Genomic DNA, 15431 nt, shown 5'->3' on the forward strand with positions numbered 1-15431 from the left:
TTTTGAAGATGGGGTACAAAGGTGGGAGGGTGGCCCTGGGAAGAATAGGAAGTGTGCGTGATCAAGGTGCATTGTATGAAACTCTCAAATAATTAGTAAAAATATGTTGGGGTAAAAACACACAACAGCATGGGCAGTATGTCTCCACTACAGCCCAGCTGTCATACAGAGCTGGGAAGCTGGGAGGGAAAGACGATACAGTAGAGGGAAAGAATGTGGAGAGGGACTGCTGGAACGGAGGGGCATGGGGGGGGGGTGTATGGAAACCTAGTACAATGGAAACTTCCTAAGATATATGAAGGTGATCCTAGTGAGGCCTCCTAATAATAGGGGATATGGAATCTCAATTGGCCTTCTCTTTTCACCAAACCAGGCTTCCAGTATCTGGATTGGGTTGCAGTCAATTGAGCTGTTCGCCAAGGGTATCCCATGAAAATCTCCAAACAACCCAGGCTGTTGCTATGACAATAAGTTGCTCTCTGCAAACTGAAAGGTGGGCAGATCACTGTAGAGGACACTACCCACACCATTCATTGAACATCAAGAGTCCATCTGGTGCCTGCACGGAGACTTCACCCCTACATTCTAGTGTCTTTGGTCATTGAAGGTACTCTGCAGGCTACCAAAAAAAGAAACGTAAATATCAACCCAGCCACAAAACCTCTGACATATAATCTGTCCTGACGGCAAAATATGCTAGGGCAATGGTGGCACAGAACTTGGGGGAGTGGCCAACCAATGTCTGATTGATGGTATAAGGTTCACTCTATGAGACAGAACCCATACTTGGCACTGCTTAGGTGACCAAGACTCAGAGACTAGATAGATAGCCTAGAGACCTAGGGTAAGAATGATACTCTGCTATATTTATACACCAGTGCCTTTTATTTAGTCATCATCAGAGAAGCTTCACTGGATGGGAACAAATACAGAGATGCACTCTCCAGGCATTACTTCTCTCAGAGCTCAGGGAACTCCTCAGAAGAGGAGGCAGAAAGAACAAGAGGGGATGAAAGACAACTGGAGAACAAATCCCTCTCAATCAACTAAGCCAGGTAGACATCAACTCAAAGACTGAAGCAACAAGAGAGCCTTCCTGGTCTTCTACAAATCTATTATCGCTTTCAGTTTTTCTTTTCTCTCTCTCTATTTTTTTTCCGAGACAGGGTTTCTCCGTGTAGCCCTGACTGTCCTGGAACTCACTCTGTAGACCAGGCTGGCCTCAAATGCAGAAATCCGCCTGCCTCTGCCTCTCAAGTGCTGGGATTAAAGGCGTGCGCCACCACTGCCCGGCTGCTTTCAGTTTTTCTGTAGAACTCCTGAGTATGAGAATGAGTGGGTCTCTGGTTCTTGTGCATGCTCTTGGGGCTCTTTTCCTTCTGTCGGGTTGCCTTGTCTAACTTCCATACGATGGGTTTTGCATAATCTTATATTTTACTGTCATGTTTGTTTGTCGTAGTAAATGAAAATGGCCCCCGTAGGTTCAATAGGGAGGAGCATTATTAAGAGGTGTGAGCTCAGCGGGTAAGAGCAGACTGCTCTTCCTAAGGTCGATAGTTCAAATCCCAGCAACCACATGGTGGCTCACAAACACCGGTAATGAGATCTGACGCCCTCTTCTGGTGCGTCTAAAGACAGCTACAGTGTACTTATTTATAATAAATACATCTTTGAGCCTGAGCAAGTGGGGCCGACTGGAGTGAGAAGAGATTCTAAAAGTCAATTCCCAACAACCAGATGAAGGCCCACAACCATCTGTACAGCTACAGTGTGTACTCATATACATGAAATAAATACATCTTTTTTTTAAAAAAAAAGAGGTGTGGCCTTGCTGGAGTAGGTGTGGCCTTGGACAAAGTATGTCACTGGGGGTGGGTTTTGAGGTCTCAGATGCTCAGGTAGGGTCAGTGCTTGTCTTCCTACTGTCTGCAGATCCTGAGGTAGACCTCTCAGCTCCTTCTCCAGCACCATGTCTGCCTGCATGCTGCCATCCTTCCCATCATGACAATAATGGACTGAGCTCTGAACTGTAAACCAGTCCCAATTAAATCTTGTTCTTTATAAGAGTTCCTGTGGGGCTGGCAAGATGGCTCAGCAGGTAAGAACACTGACTGCTCTTCTGAAGGTCCTGAGTTCGGATCCCAGCAACCACATGGTGGCTCACAACCACCCATAATGAGATCTGACCCCCTCTTCTGGTGTGTCTGAAGACAGCTACAGTGTATTACACCAGAGCGAGCAGGGCCATCCTGAGTTCAATTCCCAAAAGCCACATGATGGCTCATGGCCATCTGTACAGCTACAGTGTACTCATACACATAAAATAAATAAATTAATATTAAAAAAAAAGTTCCTGTGGTCATGGTGTCTCTTCACAGCAACAGAACACTAAGATAGCTGTAATCTCTTAGACTATTCTTTTCTAATGAAAGACAGGATGGGAGGGGAAGCCCAGAGAACTGAGGGTAGAGGGCAGAGAAACTATAATTAGAATATATTGTGTGAGAAAAGAATCTATCTTCAATAAAAAGGGAAAATGGGCTAAAAAGATGTATATGTATGAATGCTTTGATTTCATGCATGTCTGGTGTCCTGAGGTCAGGAGAGGGAGCTGAATTTCCTGCAACTAGAATTATGAATGGTTGTGAGCTGCCATGTGGGCGTGAAAGGCTGGAGAATCTTAGAATGAGGGCATTTAATAGAAATGTATTTATAATGTGTAACCTTTACTTAAAGAAGGCATAAGAAGTCTCTGTCACGAGCCAGGAAGGTGGACTGGTCAGTTCCAGAAACAGGATATAAGTTATCTAATTAGTCCTAGGAGCAGTCAGCCATTAAGAAGATAGTGTTGCCGGGCAGTGGTGGCGCACGCCTTTAATCCCAGCACTTGGGAGGCAGAGGCAGGTGGATTTCTGAGTTCAAGGCCAGCCTGGTCTACAGAGTGAGTTCCAGGACAGCCAGGGTTATACAGAGAAACCCTGTCTCGAAAAAAACAAAAAAAAAAAAAAAAAAAAAAAAAAAAGAAGAAGATAGTGTTGACCAAACCACATTCCTCTAGACAATGAGTGTGCAGGATGACTTCCTTGTGACCAGACTCAGCTAGGTAGTGGGTTCCTTTGGAATTTTCCATTGTTCCCCTGTTATGTTTCCCTGGTAACCCCTTCACCCCCCTAGTTTGTGGTTTTTTCCTTTAAATAACACTTACTCCTCATGCTCGTGGTCGAACCCCTCTGGCCCTCCAGGCTATGAGTTTGACCCCAGATCTGGAATAAACCTCATGTGATTACACCAAGTTCGGTCTCTCATAGAGTCATTGGGTGGTTGCATCATCCTGAGACATGAATAAGGATCTCCCCAGTTCTGGGGCTCTTTTAGGCGCTTGGAATCAAAACAGGAGTCTCTGCAAGGACAAGTGCTCTTAACAATTAAGGCATCATTTTGTTTGTTTGTTTGTTTTGTTTTTTCGAGACAGGGTTTCTCTGTGTAGTCCTGGCTGTCCTGGAACTCACTCTGTAGACCAGGCTGGCCTCAAACTCAGAAATCTGCCTGCCTCTGCCTCCCAAGTGCTGGGACTAAAGGCGTGTGCCACCACCGCCTGGCCCTAAGGCATCATTTTTAATTTTATGTATATGAGTGTTCTGCCTGAACACAAGGGAGCTAGGAACTGAACCCAGGTTCTCCAGTGCTCTTAACCTCTCATATCACTTGTCTTTTTTCCTTTTTCTTCACAGACTGGTACATAAATGCTATAAGGAACACAAACTTTCTGAAAAAGTTTAAGTCTGTGACTGTTTTGTTTGTTTTGGTAGAATGAATGATTCTGTGTCAGAGAAAACATTCCTGACACATCCTGATATGGTACTTGCATCCATGGTGATATGCTAAGGAAGTGTTGTGTAACTCTCAAGTTAACAGCAAGACTGACTTAAATCAGCACATTTTGGACCCTTCTCTAGTATCACAGAAATGTTAGTAAGTGTGGAGAGCTGCAATGTGCCGCGCTTTAAAGATGGTGCAGGCTCCCGCCTTCCGCTAGCCTGACAGTGAGCGCTCTCAGTGACAAGCAAGTCCTTAATTGGCTGTGCTTGCCAGTCGCACCTGCTTTCACTTAAGAGTGGCCTATCTGCTTTACCTACGTGGCTCCCAGGGGTTGGTTGGGCAGGAGTACTTAAGCCTGCGCAGGCTTTTCCACGGGGTCAGAAGTCTTTCAAGGATTCTGAATAAAGCTGCAGGGAGGAGAGCTCAAAGAGTCGTGTCCTTTTTGCCAGTCGAGAGGGTCATGTCAAATAAGACCAGTTAAAATATGGCCAAAACATTTCTTGAAGTTTCTAATTTACTCATAAAGCCACTTATTTATCAGTTTGAATTCGGTGCACTAGTCACACAGAGCAAACAATCTCTGAAAATCACTCTTAGAGGTATATGTAAGCTTCTGGAAATCAGTCATTTGTCTTTCTTTTTTTTTTTCTTTTAAAGATTTATTTATTTATTATATGTAAGTACACTGTAGCTGTTTTCCGACACTCCAGAAGAGGACATCAGACATCATTACAGATTACATGAGCCACCATGTGGTTGCTGGGATTTGAACTCAGGATCTTCAGAAGAGCAGTCGGTGCTCTTAACTGCTGAGCCATCTCTCCAGCTTTTTTTTTTTTTTTTTTTTTTTTGAGACAGGGTTTCTCTGTATAGCCCTGGCTGTCCTGGAACTCACTCTGTAGGCCAGGCTGGCCTCAAATTCAGAAATCTGCCTGCCTCTGCCTCCCAAGTGCTGGGATTAAAGGCGGACGCCACTACTGTCCAGCTCTCATTTGTCTTTCAATTCCAACAGAACCCAACTCAACTGCCAGTCTCACACACTCCTCTCATGGATGTCCTAGTCACATGTCTAATGTAGACATGTGAGTAAATAAAATGTAAAAAAACAAAATATCCAACATATGTAGACTTGAATACTTATTAGTGCATTTATTTATTAGTTCATCTGAAACCAGAAGTTCTCAAACTAGCAATCCCCCTACCCTTATCTCTTAAGTGCTGGGGTTACAGGCATATACCCATTGAATTAAATTTTGGGGAGTGGGTTTTTCCCAGAGACAGGATTCACTGTGTAACTCTGGCTGCCCTGGAACTTGTTCTGCAGAACAGCTGGCCTCAGACTCAGAGACCCATCTGCTTGTACCTCCTGAGTGCTGGGATTAAAGGTGTGCATCACCACTGCCCAGCTGAATTAATAAAAGTTTAAGTGGACATTTTACTTGGATTGAGGTAAGAACAAATGTTTGTGTAGCAATTAGAAATGGCTTTGTACTCTCTTAAGTGGAGAAAGCAACTGTCAACAGCTTTAACAGCATACTTTATACCAATACCTACAAATAAAACCTGGTCAACAAAACCTGAATCCACATATGGCAATAGCCATGCCTTGGCAACAGATAGCTGTGTACCCTGAATAGATTTAGGTCCCTGATCTATTTTGGGTTGGCTGCACTAATCTATTTCTAGTTCCACTTGTTCTTACATTCTGGCCCAACTACCATGCTAGAGAGAAATTCAGTCTTAGGCAAGGTGTGGTGATGCACACCTACAATACTCTCAGGAAGGAGACTCTATGAGACCAGCCAAAAGTATATGAGGAGAACCTGTCTCAAATTTTCTTTTTTTTTACTTTCCTTTTCCTTGTATTTGTTGTATGGTAGAAGTTTCCCAGAAGACTTTGAAGGTCAAGTCCTGAACATCAACTTCAGCCATTCTTTTACTGGAAGCGTTAAAAGCTACCCAATACCCAGATGCCCTGAAACCACCATACAAAATAATATGCTAATATGCTGGAAAGGAACCCTTCTAGCCCAGGCAAATGAAATGATGTAGGCCCAGACAGCTCGACAGATACTTCAAAAAGCCTGAGACTTGATGCCCTAACTTTTCAGTGTTTTGTGGCATAGCAGTAAAGAATGCACATTGCCATGGCTGCTAAGTATCACAGTAACAACCTTCTGGGTAGACCCAGAAATCGCCTAAGTTTCACCTAACAATTTCAAACCTAATAACCCTTCCTTTCTCTGCAGTACAGGTGTAAATTTAACATGCAGCCAACTAGATGCACAACTCTTAAATTTAGTGCAATGTTCTTAGAAAGCAGATTTGTTAAAAAAAAAAAAAAAAAAAAAAAAAAAAAAAAAAAGCATTTCTCAGGCTGGAGAGATGGCTCAGCCGTTAAGAGGTAGAGTTCAATTCCCAGCAACCACATGGTGGCTCACAACCATCTGTAATGGGATCCAATGCCCTCTTGTCTGTACACAGTTACAGTGTACTCATACACATATAAATAAATCTTTTAAAAAAATTTTTTTTTTCCTTGCAGAAACAAGCTGTGTGGCTCTTTTAATCCTAGGAAGCTGAGACAGAAGGATCACCTGAGTGGCCTCACTGTGGTTAAGTTCCAGACCAGCAGCCAAGGATACAAAAGGGAAACCCTTAAAACGACAAGAATCCTTGGATTACCCAAGCCCCTCCCACATGTGTTATATATGTATCTTATGTAGAGATTGTCAGCCCTCTCCAAATAAGCAAAGACTTCAAGGCAAAAATCAGGAGAACATAAACTGGGCCTTTGTATTTTTGAATAAAACAAGCAGAAAACTGAGCATCAGTGTAGCTTTAAAAAGTGGGCTAAAACCAAACCAAACCAAACCAAACAAAAAGCCGGGTGGTGGTGGCGCATGCCTTTAATCCCAGCCCTTGGGAGGCAGAGGCAGGCAGATTTCTGAGTCCGAGGCCAGCTTGGTCTACAGAGTGAGTTTCAGGACAGCCAGGGCTACACAGAGAAACCCTGTCTCGAAAAAAACAAAAAAACAAAAAAACAAAAAAAAAAGGTGGGCTAAACCCTCTAACCATGACCAGGAGTATGCATGAGACTACATCTCTAGCTTCGCTCAGTTGTCTAGCAGTCTTTCCCATAAAAATCAAACTGAAAACAGCAGACAGTCCATCCAGTCTGGTTGTGTGAAAAGCAGGTCACCTTAGTCTTTTTAGCAATCCTGTTTTGGTCAATGAGCCTAATTTGGGTGCCCTTTTACAAACACAGACCAATAAACCCAACTGGCATTAAAAAGTGAACAAGACAAAAAATTGCTATGCAAAATTAGCTTGTCAAAATTAAAACTACAATTCAGTGTTTATCCATATTTAATAAACCATGTTTTTGGAAACCCAAGACTTTCCTAACACAGGAGCTTCCTAAGTAAGGGGACAATTTAGGAATAGCACCAATGGTTAGTTTACACTTTCTCCTGGAGAGATACCTTAATTCTTCTATTTTAGGACTAAATTTTTCAATACTAGTTTTTACAATAACAAACTCATAAACATCATGAATAGATGGGTTTATTTAGCAGTAAGTTTGAAACTCTTGCTTTAAGCAAGGGTACTACAGTAATTATATCAGGAACAGACATTTTCTACACTGTCAAATATACAAAAGTTCCTTTGCACTTTCAACCCTGATCAACAAGCAGATTCAGTCCATGTCTCTCTGATATATCTACTCAGTTAACCCAAGCTTCTTCTTCAGAGACTCTGGCATCTCAGGTGGAGGAGGGCGAGGGAGCCTGAAGTAGACCTTCACAGAGTCATAGATGAACCACTGTAGTGCAGTCAGAGTGCCGATCATGATGATTCGGGCGAAGAGCCCCTTCCACACACCTGGTTCAGAGAGGAAACATGAGTGCACAAGCGCCACCTACCCCGGCAGTGAGGTGGTACTTCTCAGGAGAGCCTGACTTACCTCTAAAGCCAAGCCTCTGCAGGACCTGGGATGCAGTGCTGCCTTTCTCTTTATTCAGCACAGAGACCACAGAGTCAGCAGGGTGGGAAACAATCGCACAGAAGACTCCAGCTAGGGGGGAAAGGCAAGAAAAAAAAAAAAAATCAAGATACCACTGCCTTGCAAGTGCTAGCACATGTCCCCCACCACATTGGCTTTAGTTTATCATCTAAAACATTACATTTAGATTTACTCACTCTATATATATCAATGTTGTCTCTCCATGTATATATATATGCATGTGTATGTATGCATGTATGTGTACCACACAACTCTGCATGTCTCTGCATGTATGCACATGTGTACCACATACATGCCTTGTGCACCTACAAACATCAGAAAGGGGCACCATAGCCCCTGGAAATGGAGTTACAGATGCATTTTCAAGCATGACAGTGGCATGGCAATGGTAACTACAGAAGAAGATTTAGAAGTAATTAGAGTATTTAGAATATAAAAATGCTTCCTAACCTTTGGAAATTTTCCTTTACAAAGGGACCAATAATGGAAGTGATATAATTTACCTGTAATTTAATGAACAGGTATGTTCTAAATAATTCACACCAGCCAGGGTGTAGTGATGCATACCTTCAATCCCATAACTTGGGAGACAGAGGCAAATGGATCTCTAAGTTCAAAGGCATTCATTCTGGCCTACACAGTGAGTTCTAAGACAGCCAGGGTTATAAAGTGAGACCCTGAAGGTAGATATATACATGGACAGATGGACGGACAACAGACAGACAAGTCATACCTATGTAACCTGCCACAAATGTTACAACCAGCTGCTCTGCCTTTGTGCATTCACTTCTGGGCTTAGGGACCACAAATTTGTACAAAGCTTCAACAGTACGTTCAAAGCAGGCAAACTTCATCATGGTATATGGGATCTGTCTCATCCACAGAGGAGCAACACCCTTGTAGAACCTAGGAAGTTAGGATACTAATTTAAATAGATGCCTAGTTTATTTAGCAGAGATTTTCACCATTTACAGAAGTGTCCGCACACCAGTCGAGTCCTGACAGTAACACATGACAGCATAACGCATGTCATTTCCATCAGAACCTGAAGACTAACATGCAGGTATATTAGTCTCACATGCCAATGACTCAAGCACCTTTGACTGTACAACCAACAAAGTTGCTGGATGTTTCTTGGACTGGAACTACAAGAAACCAGAAGTTTACAGGTAGAACTCAGTTCAAGATTCATCCACAAAGGTGGATCTAAGGAAGCATGTTGGTATTTGAAACATACAAACTGACTGTGTATATCAGCAATGTCCCACCCACCTGAGTCAATAGGTATTTAGACAAGTATCAAGTCATTTTCAGACAGACAAAAGGACTTGATTTTAAGTTCTCCCCAGTGACTAGTTTAGGAAAACGTTCACTTACGCATTTAAGCCTTCCTCTTTATACATTTTGGGAACAGCTTCCCTCAACGTGTTGGCATAACCAGGCTGGGTTTGAATTCGAACTTTAGCAGCTTCCATAGGAGCCAGGGCAATGTCAGCGAAGAACTCAGCACTGGCAGAAGCAGCTAAATATAGTGATGTGCGCCACAGGTAGGTGTTCTCCTACAAGTCAATACAATATACACAACAGATATGAAGTGCTGCCACAATGGTCATTTCAATCTAACTTTAGGTATTATAAAAATATTCCTCTCCCCTTTTTTGGTTTAAGATCTAACTTCGTCTATCCAAGCTAATCCTTGTTATATGAAACAGTCTAGCTTTAAAAACCACTATATCTAAATGTTAGCAAACAAATGTACATTACCCCACCTGATTTGTCTGAACTACTCTTATTACAGTCCATGAATAACACTGTATCAGACTGAATTTATATTGTTTCTCAGCCTCATGAACTAATACAAGGTATATGCTCTGAATATGCATGGGACACATACAGTAATCCTATACTACACAAAAGGAATCCCCTTCTTCTCTTACACTAACACACACACCAACCATACTTACTTAGAAATTCAACATAGTACATTAAGAGAAGCTAGAACCTAATGAACTACACTTTGCTTTTCATCCCATTTCTGATATTGCTGGATATGCCTTATGAACTGAGACATGCTGCACTCTTTCTGAGGCCATTTCTTAAGCCATAAAACAAGACAAGTCAAACAAAAAGCACATCATTCTTTCTCAAATGCTTGGGATACTTAATGTCAAAGTAAAATCACATACCTCACCAAGAATGTTGCTATATAAGGCTTTGAAAACTTCATAAAAGCCGAATTTGCAGAGCCCTTGCATGGAATAGCCAATCAAAGTTGGGGCCCATCCTTTAGCCAAACCACGAACACCATCTTCTTTCAGTGTAATGGAGAATCCATTAAATATGCCCTTGTACTTCTGAGGGTCCACCTTTAAAATGGGAAAATGTCAATATAAAAGAAACAGCTATGTTAATTTAGCTAAGTGGTGTTTTATTTGCCAAGTTATTTATGAGTTTTATAAAAGTAAGATTTAATATCTAACACATTTCACAAACACTTTTATTATACTACTGTGCCTTTTTGTTTTAAAATTTAACTACAAAAAAAGATATATGCAAATTCTTAGCTTAATATAAGCTAACACCTATGTTCTTAAAACTTTTGTGTGGTATATGCATGTATATATATGCTTCTGTGTGCATGTATGTGGAGGCCAGAGGGCAGTGTTTGGAACTTCCCTTTACTCTGGAATCTCCTCTACCACTGTACCTGTCTAGCTGACCTCCAGGGACCCTCCTATATCCATCTTGCTCATGCTGGATTATAGAAGTGCACTACTGTGCCCAACTTTTTACACAGGTGCTTAGGGCTATCACCTAAGTTCTTCAGGCTTACATAACAAATACTCTATTGACTGAGCAATCTTCCCAGCCAAACTGGGATGATTTAGGTGGTGGTTCAAACAGTGTCTCTATTCCAGGCCAGTCTCAAACTCATAGTGATCTTCCTGCCTCCACCTCCCAGATGCTGGACTACAGGCATGAGCCGTCACTTCCAGGCTCTATTTAGGACTGTTTCCTTTTTGTTATTTTGTTTTGCTTTCGTTTTTTTTTTTTTTTCCCGAGACAGAGTTTCTCTGTGTAGCCCTGGCTGTCCTGGAACTCACTCTGTAGACCAGGCTGGCCTCAAACTCAGAAATCCACCTGCCTCTGCCTCCCAAATGCTGGGATTAAAGGCGTGAGCCACCACTGCCCAGCTCAGGACTGTTTCTACAAACAACTTCTATATCAAGGTCTAGCTTTCTTTAAATTATATAAATTCTCGGACAGTCAAAACTTTAAAATTCCAACAACAAAAAGTAAAAAATAAAATTGTTCTTAAGATATACAAACGTGGGGGCTAGAGAGATGGCTCAGTGGTTAAGAGCCCTGGCTGCTCTTCCAGAGGTTCTGAGTTCAATTCCCAACAACCACATGGTGGCTCACAACCATCTGTAATGGGATCTAATACCCTCTTCTGGTGTATCTGTAGATAGTGACAGTGTAATCATATACATACAATAAATAATTATTTAAAAAAAGGGTGGGTAGAATTAAAAAAAAAAAAGATGTAAGTATGTATTCCTGATCCTGGAGTCTTTTATATAGATTATATTACACTGAACTACTGTGAACATTAGATAACCCAACTAAATAAAATTTTAAGAGGTACAGCATCTCTTTTACTTCAGAAATTAAATTTACTCCAAAAGACACGCATGTTTCAGGACTTACACTTGGTATCTATTTGCTTAACAACAATGTGGGTAAGGGAGCTTATCTCACTCTTTCTGCCGGTACTAGAAGGGTTGGTATACATCACCTTCCTCTCTCCCTCCTAATATTTCACCTTCCTTTCTCTTTTAGGTAAGGAGACTTCTAATCCTGTTTGGGACAAATAAATTTTTAATGTTTGATTACTTTTCTTTCAATTATATGATATTCAAATTATAAAAAAAAAAAACACAGAAGAGGTAATACTCACTTTTCCTACATATAATAAGAACTTCTCTGAGAAATAAACATGTTCTTTGTCTCAATATTTAGGGACAGGAAGTTACTTCACATAAAAGCATACAAGACTGACCGCCAATTTTGATACATAAAATACTTATGCAATCAATGACTACCTAGGGTCTTGAACTAGGCCTTAAAAAAGAGCTGGCCAGAACTGAACACCAGCAGTTAAGATCCACTTACAGTAAGAGCAGAACAATTAACAATCTACCTACACGTGAGATATCCATTAAAAGCAAGCAAACTGGAGAAAGCTCATGGTAAAAATACATATTGCTCTTCCACAAGAGTTCAATTACCAGCACCCAGGCTGTACAGCCCATAGCACTCAACTCCAACTCCAGGAGACCTGAAGATCTCACACCCTGCCTGGGTACCCACATACTTATGTAAAAAGAAAAATAGCAACATAAATACATAAACAAATAAACAGAGCTGAGGCTGTTTCCTGCTGAAGTCTGTAGCAGTTGGGATTGTCTACATTTCTCATTTGTGACAAGCTTTAAAAAGCTGGGAATTGGGGCAGAAGAGATGGCTCAGCAGTTAAAAGCAATAGCTGCTCCTCCAAAGGTCCTGGGCTTGATTTCCAGCACCCACATAGCAGCTCACAACCATCTATAACTTGGTTTCTAGGGAAGCAGATGCCCTCTTCCATGGACACCAGGCATGTGGTGCACACATATACATGCAGGCAAAGGATCCTTACACATGAAGTAGAAATCTTTTTAAAAGTAAACAAAGCTGGAAATGTAGCTCAGTGGTAGAGGGCACTCCTAGCACACATACTTAAGACTTTGATTCTAGCACAATTAATATGTAACAATAGGAAACGAGGCCATCAATTTGAGGGTCGGAGGTAGAGGCATGGGACGAGTTGTTGGGAGCAAAGGGAAGAGAATAATTATATTTTAGTTTAAAACAATGTTTTATTAGTAAGATAAATCACATACACAAGGCACATCAGGTCAGTTACAGGCACTTGCCTGGCAAACCTGTCAACCTGAGCACCATGCTTTGGTTGCTCTTATGCAACCTATGGTTTAAGTAAAGAATTAACTTCCAAAAGTTGTCTATTTCCACACCCACCCACCCACATAATATATATCATTTATATAATAAATCACAAAAAAATAATAAAAGTAAATAAAAACCACTCATGCCAATACAAACCTGCATGCGGCATTTTACTAAATCCAGGGGAACAACAGCAGTGTGTGTCAGCCCACAACTTAAGACCCCACCAAAGCCACACAGTGCATAATACTTCATGGAGCCAAATTCACAACTGTACTCTGTAATAAGATAAGACACACCATGCATTTTAATAAGGACTCGTATTAGTTCACATCAACTTACCTCCTGGGTAAATTGGTTTCCACACAGCTTGTTAGTAGCGGTCTATATCTTACAACCTATGTTTCAACAGTACGTTTTAGTCCAGCATGCAACACAAACCTGCATTCTGCATTTAACCAGATCTAGAGGAACCAATGCTGTATGCGTTGTGCCACAGCTAATAATTCCTCCGAGGCCACAGAGGAGAAAGAATCTGCCAGATCCATATTCACAGCTATACTGCTCTGTTTGATTGAAGAAAAAAGATCAATTATTTCTTCAGAGACTAAGGAAGTCTAGGGGAAGAAAAGAAAACTCTATTTTCTTTTGATATAATATTATCACTAGTATGCGGCTTGATCCACATAGGTAGAATGAGTCCTCATATAGTTTAAATTACATTGAAGTCACTGTCAAGTCAGATCACTAAAATTATTAGGATGTGTATCTGTGAGCTACTATTTTCTAAAATAGTCCTGCATTGGTAACTTGCACTAAAGCAGTTACTGAGAGCACCCTCCAAGGACAGTCCAAATTAAAAAGAGCACTTAGCATGTGCAAAGCTTGCTAACGTTACTCCAGGTATTAGCCAACTAGCAATGAACTAAGCCACATATGCCTAGTTCCTCAGTCTACATATATTTGCTTCAGCTTTTGAAATCAGAGGGAAATGATAGGATATGGTCAAAGGTTTAAAATCGCGTTTAAGACACATCAGAAGCGCACAAATGACTGGAGTGTGGGAGGGGGTTTCTGTTTTGCAGACACAAGGTGGGTAACGTTTCTCTTGAGGCCTGTAATTCAGCTTTCGGGTTTGTCTTGTACTTATGTTCCACCGGGATTTAAAACGTACAATTAGAGTCAGCCACCCGGAATCCCAAAACTAAACGCAAAGGAATGCACACCTCAGATAATCTTCAAATCACCTCCTCCACCAGTAGCACCAAAAACCAAGAGAGTCCTCAACCCCATTACCTCGTATACAATCAAATGAAAAGACAATCAAAAACACTTGGGAAAGGAGATCAAAGGAGAGTTCTCCAAGTTAACAACAACAATAAGGGAAGTCAAATAAGACCTTATGGAGTTGCAACTGTGTCTGGCTAGTGGTTAAAAAAGAGACTTTACCCAGTATACTTGGCTGACCAAGCGGGCTCACGGGGGAAAATAAAGAAGTTGGTTACCACCTCTCTGCCGCTACTCCCTTGGGGACAAGGAGGTCACTGAGTGGCGCTGGGCCTGGGCCCTTCCACGCCCTTGAGGGAGGGCCAAGGATCCGACAGCGGCCTAGGGCGTCAGAGCAGATACCCCAGGGTCAGCTAGAGACCGGTGCTCAGGTCCAGGGCTGGAGCGTCCTTCCTCGACCTCCAGCTCCTGCCCAGGTCGCAGAGGCAGAGCAGGGGGCAGCATGGAAGCAGCGCTCGCACAGGGAGGGTGCGACCTCACCTTCCACGGCGGCGGCAGCCAGGTGGCGGGAACGTCGGGGCTGCTCCGGGGGGCTGCGGGGACCCGACAGGCCATCATGCACCAGCTGCAGGTGTGGCGCGTTGAAGGGGTTCGCCCGCGCCAGGTGCGCTACGGACGAGAACATCCTCCTGCGGGGGTGACAGAGAGCGGATGTGAGAGAGACCCAGCGCCGGGCAAGGACACAGGAGCCCCGCGCGACATGCCCCGGCTCTGCGCCCTTGAGGAGGTCACAGCTTCTTCCCCAGGGACGCCGAGCCCGGCCGGGCCCACGGCCAAGGCGGCGGCCACAAGGGACTCAAGGCTCCGCGCCCCGCACCCTCCGCGGCGAGGCCCGGCCGCGCTCACTTGCCTAAGATGGCGAACACCCAACCGCTCGCTGGGCAAGGTTGCGGCTCACAGAGGCCGAATGTCCTCCCCACCCGAAGATCCGTGCCCTTCGCGCGGCGTCACCGTGACGCACGCGGAGCGTCACTGCGCCACGCGCTGCTCATTTGCGGAGAGAAGCGCGGAGCCTGGACGTCATCGCGTCCTCCTAGCAACCCTATCCCCGCCCCCGTCCAACCCCAGCCCTTCCGGCCCGGCTAGTGCGCAGGAGGAGTCCTACGGCGCAGGCGCACATCCTGGGGTGGGCGCTTTTTTTTTTTTTTTTTTTAATTAAATATGTAGTCTTGGCCTTGGATGGGCAGGTGACCTACCCACTCTGTCCCTTCACCTTCGGGTGTTTTCTCTTTGGCGCCAGGAATTTTTACAAGTCTTTAAGTGATTGCCAGCATAAACGTTTTAAGACAGG

The 15431-nt window shown here is 43.0% G+C and overlaps 1 protein-coding gene and 1 non-coding gene across 3 annotated transcripts; both read right to left on the reverse strand.

Annotated features, from left to right (window-relative positions):
* Positions 1 to 7370: 7370 nt before the first annotated feature.
* On the reverse strand, positions 7371 to 15117 carry Slc25a3 (solute carrier family 25 member 3). 2 transcript variants are annotated; one of them, XM_031349243.1, is made up of 8 exons: positions 14991 to 15117; positions 14621 to 14769; positions 13010 to 13131; positions 10033 to 10212; positions 9224 to 9405; positions 8580 to 8752; positions 7787 to 7897; positions 7371 to 7704 (listed from the first exon to the last, which is right to left on the reverse strand). In XM_031349243.1, the coding sequence occupies exons 2-8, from the start codon at positions 14763 to 14765 to the stop codon at positions 7544 to 7546; spliced, it is 1074 nt and encodes a 357-aa protein (XP_031205103.1). In that variant the 5' UTR covers positions 14766 to 14769; positions 14991 to 15117; the 3' UTR covers positions 7371 to 7543. The 2 variants fall into 2 exon arrangements, with proteins under 2 accessions (XP_031205103.1, XP_031205102.1); XM_031349242.1 differs by lacking the exon at positions 13010 to 13131 and adding an exon at positions 13295 to 13419.
* On the reverse strand, positions 8822 to 9067 carry LOC116076623. Its single transcript, XR_004113028.1, has one exon. It is a non-coding gene; the product is annotated as a small nucleolar RNA SNORA53 (small nucleolar RNA).
* Positions 15118 to 15431: the final 314 nt, after the last annotated feature.

The sequence above is a fragment of the Mastomys coucha genome, unplaced genomic scaffold (assembly GCF_008632895.1).
Source record: "Mastomys coucha isolate ucsf_1 unplaced genomic scaffold, UCSF_Mcou_1 pScaffold4, whole genome shotgun sequence".
Taxonomy (NCBI): domain Eukaryota; kingdom Metazoa; phylum Chordata; class Mammalia; order Rodentia; family Muridae; genus Mastomys; species Mastomys coucha.